This window comes from Cherax quadricarinatus, chromosome 54 (genome assembly GCF_038502225.1).
Source record: "Cherax quadricarinatus isolate ZL_2023a chromosome 54, ASM3850222v1, whole genome shotgun sequence".
Taxonomy (NCBI): Eukaryota; Metazoa; Arthropoda; class Malacostraca; order Decapoda; family Parastacidae; genus Cherax; species Cherax quadricarinatus.
This window is the reverse complement of record NC_091345.1, coordinates 23680845-23692001: the sequence shown is the minus strand read 5'-3', so window position 1 is coordinate 23692001 and position 11157 is coordinate 23680845. Positions and strand designations below refer to the sequence as shown.

General features: G+C 45.8%; 1 protein-coding gene across 1 annotated transcript in view; it reads left to right on the top strand.

Annotated features, from left to right (window-relative positions):
* Nucleotides 1-4272: 4272 nt before the first annotated feature.
* The window catches only part of Gad1 (glutamate decarboxylase), a 285923-nt gene continuing 279038 nt past the window's right edge, over nt 4273-11157 (top strand). The window contains exon 1 of the mRNA XM_070096748.1: nt 4273-4434. Coding sequence (XP_069952849.1) covers nt 4308-4434 — 127 coding nt within the window. The 5' untranslated portion in view covers nt 4273-4307. The remainder of the gene's footprint in view (nt 4435-11157) is intronic.

The window sequence follows — 11157 nt, the reverse complement described above, 5'->3', positions numbered from 1 at the left end:
CTACTGTCAGTTTTGCAGCAATGACTAGTGATAGTCTACTGTCAGTGTTGCAGCAGTGACTAGTGATAGTCTACTGTCAGTGTTGCAGCAGTGACTAGTGATAGTCTACTGTCAGTGTTGCAGCAGTGACTAGTGATAGTCTACTGTCAGTGTTGCAGCAGTGACTAGTGATAGTCTACTGTCAGTTTTGCAGCAGTGACTAGTGATAGTCTACTGTCAGTTTTGCAGCAGTGACTAGTGATAGTCTACTGTCAGTTTTGCAGCAATGACTAGTGATAGTCTACTGTCAGTTTTGCAGCAATGACTAGTGATAGTCTACTGTCAGTTTTGCAGCAATGACTAGTGATAGTCTACTGTCAGTGTTGCAGCAGTGACTAGTGATAGTCTACTGTCAGTGTTGCAGCAGTGACTAGTGATAGTCTACTGTCAGTGTTGCAGCAGTGACTAGTGATAGTCTACTGTCAGTGTTGCAGCAGTGACTAGTGATAGTCTACTGTCAGTTTTGCAGCAGTGACTAGTGATAGTCTACTGTCAGTTTTGCAGCAGTGACTAGTGATAGTCTACTGTCAGTTTTGCAGCAGTGACTAGTGATAGTCTACTGTCAGTGTTGCAGCAGTGACTAGTGATAGTCTACTGTCAGTGTTGCAGCAGTGACTAGTGATAGTCTACTGTCAGTGTTGCAGCAGTGACTAGTGATAGTCTACTGTCAGTGTTGCAGCAGTGACTAGTGATAGTCTACTGTCAGTTTTGCAGCAGTGACTAGTGATAGTCTACTGTCAGTTTTGCAGCAGTGACTAGTGATAGTCTACTGTCAGTTTTGCAGCAGTGGCTAATGATAATGTACTGTCAGTGTTGCAGCAGTGACTAATGATAATGTACTGTCAGTGTTGCAGCAGTGACTAGTGATAGTGTATTATCAGTGTTGTAGCAGTGACTAGTGATAGTCTACTGTTAGTGTTGCAGCAATGATTAGTGATAGCATACTGTCAGTGTTGCAGCAGTGACTAGTGATAGTCTACTGTCAGTGTTGCAGCAGTGACTAGTGATAGTTACTATCAGTGTTGGAGCAGTGACTATTGATAGTTACTATCAGTGTTGCACAGTGACTAGTGATAGTTACTGTCAGTGTTGCAGCAGTGACTAGTGATAGTCTACTGTCAGTGTTGCAGCAGTGACTAGTGATAGTTACTATCAGTGTTGCAGCAGTGACTAGTGATAGTCTACTGTCACTGCTGCATCTGTGACTAGTGATAATCTACTGTCAGTGTTGCAGCAGTGACTAGTGATAGTATACTGTCAGTGTTGCAGAAGTGAGTAGCAATAGTCTACTGTCAGTGTTGCAGCAGTGACTAGTGATAGTATACTGTCAGTGTTGCAGCAGTGACTAGTGATAGTATACTGTCAGTGTTGCAGCAGTGACTAGTGATAGTATACTGTCAGTGTTGCAGCAGTGACTAGTGATTGTCTACTGTCAGTGTTGCAGTAGTGACTAGTGATAGTCTACTGTCAGTGTTGCAGCAGTGACTAGTGATAGTTCCTATCAGTGTTGCAGCAGTGACTAGTGATAGTCTACTGTCAGTGTTGCAGCAGTGACTAGTGATATTCTACTGTCATTGATGCAGCAGTGACTAGTGATAATCTACTGTCAGTGTTGCAGCAGTGACTAGTGATAGTCTACTGTCAGTTTTGCAGCAGTGACTAGTGATAGTCTACTGTCAGTTTTGCAGCAGTGGCTAATGATAATGTACTGTCAGTGTTGCAGCAGTGACTAATGATAATGTACTGTCAGTGTTGCAGCAGTGACTAGTGATAGTGTATTATCAGTGTTGTAGCAGTGACTAGTGATAGTCTACTGCCAGTGCTGCAGCAGTGACTAGTGATAGTCTACTGTCAGTGTTGCAGCAGTGACTAGTGATATTCTACTGTCATTGTTGCAGCAGTGACTAGTGATAATCTACTGTCAGTGTTGCAGCAGTGACTAGTGATAGTCTACTGTCAGTTTTGCAGCAGTGACTAGTGATAGTCTACTGCCAGTGTTGCAGCAGTGACTAATGATAGTTACTATCAGTGTTCAGCAGTGACTATTGATAGTCTACTGTCAGTGTTGCAGCAATGACTAGTGATAGTTATTATCAGTGTTGCAGCAATGACTAGTGATAGTTATTATCAGTGTTGCAGCAGTGACTAGTGATTGTCTACTGTCAGTGTTGCAGCAGTGACTAGTGATAGTTACAATCAGATTTGCAGCAGGGACTAGTGATAGTTACTATCAGTGCTGCAGCAGAGACTAGTGATAGTTACTATCAGTGTTGCAGCAGTGATTAGTGATAGTTACTATCAGTGTTGCAGCAGTGATTAGTGATTGTTACTATCAGTGCTGCAGCAGTGGCTAGTGATAGTCTACTGTCAGTGTTGCAGCAGTGACTAGTGATAGTCTACTGTCAGTGTTGCAGCAGCGACTAGTGATAGTCTACTGTCAGTGTTGCAGCAGTGACTAGTTATAGTCTACTGTCACTGTTGCAGCAGTGACTAGTGATTGTGTACTGTCAGTGTTGCAGCAGTGACTAGTGGTTGTCTACTGTCAGTGTTGCAGCAGTGACTCGTGATTGTCTGCTGTCAGTGTTGCAGCAGTGACTAGTGATTGTCTACTGTCAGTGTTGCAGCAGTCACTAGTGATAGTTACTATCAGTGTTGCAGCAGTGATTAGTGATAGTTACTGTCAGTGCTGCGCAGTGACTGGTGATAGTTACTGTCAGTGTTGCAGTAGTGACTACTGATAGTTACTATCAGTGTTGCAGCAGTGACTAGTTATAGTCTGCTATCAATGTTGCAGTAGTGACTACTGATAGTTACTATCAGTGCTGCAGCAGTGACTAGTGATAGTTACTATCAGTGCTGTGCAGTGACTAGTGATAGTCTACTGTCAGTGTTGTAGTAGTGACTAGTGATAGTTACTATCAGTGCTGTAGCAGTGAATAGTGATAGTCTACTGTCAGTGCTGTAGCAGTGACTAGTGATAGTCTACTGTCAGTGTTGCAGTAGTGACTAGTGATAGTTACTGTCAGTGCTGTAGCAGTGACTAGTGATAGTCTACTGTCAGTGTTGCAGCAGTGACTAGTGATAGTCTTCTGTCTGTGCTGCAGCAGTGACTAGTGATAGTTACTATTAGTGTTGCAGCAGTGACTAGTGATAGTTACTATCAGTGTTAGTACTGTACTAACAGTGCTGGTAGTGCACTATCAGTGTTGATAGTGTACTAACAGTGTTCATAGTGTACTAACAGTGTTGATAGTGTACTAACAATGTTGATAGTGTACTAACAATGTTGATTGTGTACTAACAATGTTGATAGTGTACTAACAATGTTGATAGTGTACTAACAGTATTTATAGTGTACTAACAGTACTTGGAGGATAATTTGGGCGGGTTGTTACGTCATACGATGATCGATGACGTCTGAATGACGTCACAACACCCACTCCCAAAATCTGGTGACGTCATAGATGTATTTTGTGTAGTATTGGGGGTAGGGGGAGTCCTAGGCGCTCGATACCCTTGCCACGGCACTCTCACCCATAGTGCCAGGGGCCACAAGGCTCTTCTTCTATTTCTCATCTTTTATCCGCCTTTGGTTATGAGATTAAGCTGAGGCGGCGCGTAATTGGTCCGTGACCCCCGTGACGTAGCGGCCTAGCGCCGCCCACTACCGTGACGTGTGACCTTATAGCTCCGCCCACCGCCGGGTTTGATTAGCCGACGGCTAGCAAATTTCCGCCGCGGCTGCGGCTTGTTTGCCTGCGTGAGGTAGCCACGCCCACCTCATTTCAGCTCTCTGCTGATTGGTCGCCCTGCGGGGGGTTAAGAGGAGTGATTGGCTTGTCATTGATGGAGTAATGGAGGGACGCGGCGTGGTTGGTCAGGCTCCCCGCTGGGCGCCCCAGGGGGCGCTGATTATCCGCAAAGATGGACGACCCCGTAGGGGGCGGCGCCCCCCGGGCGTCCCCTAACCCTTAGGCGGATCCATGTATGGATATCGAGGGGGCGCGAGTGTCCACCGCGGCCCCGGATACAGCGGACCGTCAGCCCCGAGCCTCGCTCCGGACCCCCCCCCATCCATTACCTCCACTTCCCCCCCCTGCAACACGTCACTACCCTCGCAACAAGCCCCGCCCACCGCCTCTCCCACACCTCCCATGAGCCAGCCAATCATCTGCCGCCGCGGGGTGTGTTAGCTCCGCCCCCCGGGGCAGGCAGGCAGCGCCGCCCCCTGCCAGGCAACCTCAGTTAAGCCAGAGTCAGGCACCAGCATGGAGCACTACCGCACCACCCACACCATGGCCTCCAGCACGCCCTCTCCAGCCCTCTCGCCCTCTCACCGTCCCAAGGAGGACTCTGAGAGGCCACCCAGGGACATTGGCACTCTCTACTACACAGGTCAGTGCCACTCGTAACCTGTTAGTGTCACTAGTAACCTGTTAGTGCCACTAGTACCATGGTAGTGTCACTAGTAACCTTACAGTGCCAAAAACTATTCTGGCAGTGCCACAAACTATTCTGGCAGTGCCACAAACTATCCTGGCAGTACCACAATCTATCCTGGCAGTGCCACTATCAACCTATCCTGTTAGTGCCACCACTTATTCTGGCAGCCACAACCAACCTATCCTGGCAGTGCCATAAACTGTCCTGGCAATGCGATTACCAACCTATCTTCACAGTGCCAGAAACTATGCTGGCAGTGCCAGAAACTATCCTGGCAGTGCCGCAAACTATCTTGGTAGTGCCACTACCAACCTTCCCCAACAGTGCTACTGCCAGGTTAACCTATCCTGACAGTGCCACAACCAACCTATCCTGACAGTGCCACAACCCACCTATTCTGACAGTGCCACTATCAACCTATCCTGACAGTGCCACTATCAACCTATCCTGACAGTGCCACTATCATCTTATCCTGACAGTGCCACTATCATCCTATCCTGACAATGCCACTATTAACATATCATGACAGTCCCACTATCAATCTATCCAGACAGTGCCACAACCTACCTTAGCAGTGCCCCAACCAACCAATCCTAACAGTGTCACAACCAACCTATCCAGGCAGTGCCACAACCAACCTATCCTGGGAGTGTCCAAACCTATCCTGACAGTGCCACTATCAACCATCATGGCATTGCCACAACTAACTTATCCTGGAAGTGCCACAACTTATCCTGGCAGTGCCACAACCAACCTATCCTGGCAGTGTTATAAACTATTCCTGGCAGTGCCACAACCAACCTGTCATAGCAATGCCACAACCAACCTATCCTGGCAGTATCCAAATCTATCCTGGCAGTGCCACTATCAACCATCATGGCAGTGCCACAGCTAACCTATCCTGGAAGTGCCACAACTTATCCTGGCAGTGCCACAACCAACCTATCCTGGCAGTGTTATAAACTATTCTGGCAGTGCCACAACCAACCTATCCTGGCAGTGCCACAACCAACCTATCCTGGCAGTGCCACAACCAACCTATCCTGGCAGTGCCACAAACTATCCTGGCAGTAAAGAACACAAAGACACAATACCGTGATTTCAACAATACACAAATAGCCCGAAGCTGACCACGACGTATCGGTCCGACTTGGACCATTAACAAGTCACACTGAGAGAAGAGAGCGAGGGAGCCAGTATATATAGGCAAGGAGGACAGGGACGGGACCAAGAGAGGAAGATAAAGAAGCAGTGGTAAGGCTGGTAGTGGAAGTAGTGGTAGTAGAAGTAATGGCAGGAAAAAGTAGGGGAAGTAGTTTTTTCCACAAGAGACAGAGAGGCAAAAGTAGTAGTAGTAATAGTAGTAAAGGAGTGGTGGTAGTAGTAGTAGTAGTAGTAGTAATAGTAGTAGTAGTAGTAGTAGTAGTAGTAGTAGTAGTAGTAGTAGTAGTGGGTAGGTCTAAAGACAAGAAAAAGGAGCACTGCAGGAGAGCTAAGGACCCACAAGGAACATTGCAAGAGAGCTAAGGACCCACAAGGAGCATTGCAAGAGAGCTAAGGACCCACAAGGAGCATTGCAAGAGAGCTAAGGACCCACAAGGAGCATTGCAGGAGAGCTAAGAACCCACAAGGAGCACTGCAGGAGAGCTAAGGACTCACAAGGAGCACTGCAGGAGAGCTAAGGACCCACAAGGAGCACTGCAGGAGAGCTAAGGACCCACAAGGAGCACTGCAGGAGAGCTAAGGACCCACAAGGAGCACTGCAAGAGAGCTAAGGACTCACAAGGCGCACTGCAGGAGAGCTAAGGACCCACAAGGAGCACTGCAGGAGAGCTAAGGACCCACAAGGAGCACTGCAGGAGAGCTAAGGACTCACAAGGAGCACTGCAGGAGAGCTAAGGACCCACAAGGAGCATTGCAGGAGAGCTAAGGATCCACAAAGAGCGCTGCAGGAGAGCTAAGGACTCACAAGGCGCACTGCAGGAGAGCTAAGGACCCACAAGGCGCAGGGGAAAATGACTCAAGGCCATAGCACACTAGGCAGAAGAGAGAAAAAAACAAAGAAAGAAATAAGGAAAAATAGGAAAAGAGAATAAGTAAGGAGAGAAGAAAGGATTAGGTCAAGTGAAATTTGGATCATCTGACAATGTCTGGAAGGCATCTACCGAGACAAAGCCACAACTAAGATTCATACAAGGAAAGTTGTGTATAACTGATGCTTCAACAAGACTGCAACTGAGACAAGTTAGAAGTAGGCTAGACAGTTTTGGCAGACGACCAGTCAATAGGATGACTGTGATCTCTAACATGACAGAAAAGAGTATTATTAGTGTCGGCAAGCCTAACATTTCTTTTGTGTTCTTTAAGTCTGTCAGAAAGAGAGCCGACAGTCTCTCCAAAGTAATGGAGAGGACAAGAGAAGCAAGAAATAGAGTAGACAACAGGAGCATCTATAACAGGAGGAAAGGTACCAACTAGATTACTTGAAGGTTGTTAGTTTGGCGAAAAGTTAGTTTGATGTCTGAAGAACAGAGAATATTGTTGAGGTTAGAAAGACTGGAAATACAGGAAAGGCAGAGAACAGGAGATTTCACAGGATTGGGGAGTTTGAGAGAGAAGGTTTGTTTAACTGGTGAGAAGTCAGAGTTTATGAAATGGGAAGTGTAGCCAAGATAAGAGAACGATACACAAATAACCCGCACATAGAAGAGAGGAGCTTACGACGACGTTTCGGTCCAACTCGGACCGAAACGTCGTTGTAAGCTCCTCTCTTCCATGTGCGGGTTATTTGTGTATCGTTTCAGTCACGGTATTGTGCCTTTTTTTGTTATTTTTAAGAGAACGAATTGCGATGAGTGGAAATTTCCGTTTCAAGGAACAGAGGGTCACGAATGCGGAGAACACGGAGGAAGGGAGAGATGAGAACCTTTCTTGACAGAGGGAACGTGGTAAGTAGTGAATGTACACGCCACTGTGTATGGGTTTGCGATAAACGAAAAAGAGAAAAGCCTGTATCTGAGCGGTGGAGATGAACATCAAGGAAAGGAAACAAAGAATTAGATTGCCATTCAACTTTAAACTTGATGGAAGGAGCAAGATTGTTAAGGACATTGATGAATGGTTGGAAAAGTCTGGTCATGGAGCCAAAGAACGATAATGTCATCTACATGGTGAAGCCAGAGGGAAGGAGACACACCAGTAGTAAAAAGAAGAATAGTTTCCAAGTGTTCCATATAAAGGTTAACAAGAACAGGTGATAAAGGAGAGACCATAGCAACATCGACTCTTTTTCCTGAAAATTTCTCTCCTGCCCACCTTCGTTATTCTCAAGACTTCATTAAACGTGTTCACTCTCTCCCGACCTGCAAGATGCTTAGTCTTGACGTTAAGTCCTTCTCCACTAATGTCCCTCATGATAATGCTATTAATTTTCTCAGAGAGAAGACCAATGAGACGTCACTTCATCTCCCTATACCTACTGACGTTTTCTTAATCTTATTCCCCTTTGTGTGGACTCGAATTCCTTTTCCTTTTCAAGATAAATTATATTCTCAAACCTTAGGTGTTGTTATGGTCTCTCCTCTATCTCCTGGTCTTGTTAATCTTAATATGGAATACTTGGAAAGTTCTCCTTCCTACTACTGGTGTGCCTCCTTCCCTATGGCTCCACCATGTAGATATCATTGTTCTTTGGTTTCACGACTCTAGTTTCTTCCAACCATTCATCGATGTCGTTAACAATCTTGTTCCTTCCATCAAGTTTAAAGTTGAATGGGAATCTAATTCTTTGTTTCCTTTCCTTGATGTTCATGTTCACCGCTCAGATACAGGCTTTTCTTTTTCCGTTCATTTCAAACCACTACACAGTGACGTGCTGGTTTAAAAAGACAAGTAAAAAATATGTTCTAGTGTTTACTTATATGTCTTTCTAAACCAACTTATCGGTATCTATAACCAAGGTTTGTACTACAGTGACATGTACATTCACTACTTACCATGTTCCCTTTGTCAAGAAAAGCGTTCTTATCTCTCTCTTTCTCTGTGTTCTCCGCATTTGTGGCACTCAATTCCTTGAATCGGAAATTTCCACTCTTCGTAAGTCATTCTCTCGTCTTGGCTACACTTCCCATATCATAAACTTTGCGTTCTCACCAGCTAAACAGACTTCTCTCAAACTCTCTACTCCTGTGAAATCTCCTGTTCTCTGCCTTTCCTGTATTTCCAGTCTTTCTAACCTCAACAATATTCTCTGTTCTTTAGACATCAAACTAACTTTTCGCCAAACTAACAACCTTCAAGTAATCTAGTTGGTACCTTTCCTCCTGTTATAGATGCTCCTGTTGTCTACTCTGTTTCTTGCTTCTCTTGTCCTCTCCATTACGTTGGAGAGACTGTCGGCTCTCTTTCTGACAGACTTAAAGAACACAAAAGAAATGTTAGGCTTGCCGACACTAATAATACTCTTTTCTGTCATGTTAGATCACAGTCATCCTATTGACTGGTCGTCTGCCAAAACTGTCTAGCCTATTTCTAACTTGTCTCAGTTGCAGTCTTGTTGAAGCATCAGTTATACACAACTTTCCTTGTATGAATCTTAGTTGTGACTTTGTCTCGGTAGATGCCTTCCAGACATTGTCAGATGATGCAAACTTCACAACACTCGTGACTTGACCTGATCATTTCCTGTCTCTCTACTTCTCTTTTCCTATTTTTCCTTATATATTTTTTGTTATTCCTTTCTTCTGCCTAGTGTGTTCTATCCTTCAGTTGTTTAATACTGCCTTAGTGTCTATTGGTCGATGATGTTGGTAGTAGATACCATTCGTCTCCACAGGATAACAAATACCACGTCACGGTGACTAGCTAGAACAATAATGAACAGTTGTTAATGTGAACATCCTTCATAGGTTGTTCACTTGTCTCAAAGACCTGGACTCGCGTGAAAATCTTAGTCTAAACAAGTTAAGTAAGCCGAGTACACTGTAGCGAAGCTGGCGAAGAAGCTTAGCTAGAATGAATAGTAAGGCTCTAGAAATCCTGGGTTAGTAAGCTATGACTGCCCTGGCTTGTCAGGTTCTTGTTCAAACTAAGACAAAATTATCAGAACTTTAAGTTACCCTGGATACAGTCGCAACTTAACACAGTCGCAACATGAATAATATACATTATGTTTACCTGGAGTTTACCTGGAGAGAGTTCCGGGGGTCAACGCCCCCGCGGCCCGGTCTGAGACCAGGCCTCCTGGTGGATCAGAGCCTGATCAACCAGGCTGTTGCTGCTGGCTGCACGCAAACCAACATACGAGCCACAGCCCGGCTGATCCGGAACTGACTTTAGGTGCTTGTCCAGTGCCAGCTTGAAGACTGCCAGGGGTCAGTTGGTAATCCCCCTTATGTGTGCTGTATACATTACGAGGACAGTATACATACACTGAGGTGTATTACTCTCTGCGTATATACAATATGACGACATTATACATAAACTGATTGTGTATTAAAAATATTCAAATTACTGTTGTGTTGTGGTGTAAGAGTGACCTGTCTTGTTAATGGTGTGGTAGATAGCCTATAAACCACACTACACTAGGTCCCCAAGACAGTCACAACACTACACTAGGTCCGCAGGACAGTCACAACACTACACTAGGTCCCCAGGACAGTCACAACACTACACTAGGTCCCCAGGACAGTAACAACACTACACTAGGTCCCCAGGACAGTCACAACACTACACTAGGTCCCCAGGACAGTCACAACACTACACTAGGTCTCCAGGACAGTCACAACACTACACTAAGTCACCACTACAGTCACAACACTACACTAGGTCACCAGGACAGTCACAACACTACACTAGGTCACCAGGACAGTCACAACACTACACTAGGTCACCACTACAGTCACAACACTACACTAGGTCCCCACTACAGTCACAACACTACACTAGGTCACCAGGACAGTCACAACACTACACTAGGTCCCTAGGACAGTCACAACACTACACTAGGTCCCCAGGACAGTCCCAACACTACACTAGGTCCCTAGGACAGTCCCAACACTACACTAGGTCCCCAGGACAGTCACAACACTACACTAGGTCCCCAGGACAGTCACAACACTACACTAGGTCCCCAGGACAGTCACAACACTACACTAGGTCCCTAGGACAGTCACAACACTACACTAGGTCCCCAGGACAGTCACAACACTACACTAGGTCCCTAGGACAGTCACAACACTACACTAGGTTCCTAGGACAGTCACAACACTACAGTAGGTCACCACTACAGTCACAACACTACACTAGGTCCCCAGGACAGTCACAACTGTACACTAGGTCACCACTACAGTCACAACACTACAGTAGGTCCCCAGGACAGTCACAACACTACACTAGGTCACCATGACAGTCACAACACTACACTAGGTCACCAAGACAGTCACAACACTACACTAGGTCCCCACTACAGTCACAACACTACACTAGGTCACCAAGACAGTCACAACACTACACTAGGTCCCTAGGACAGTCACTACACTACACTAGGTCCCTAGGAAAGTCACAACACTACACTAGGTCCTCAGGACAGTCACAACACTACACTAGGTCCCTAGGACAGTCACTGCACTACACTAGGTCCCTAGGACAGTCACAACACTACACTAGGTCCCCAGG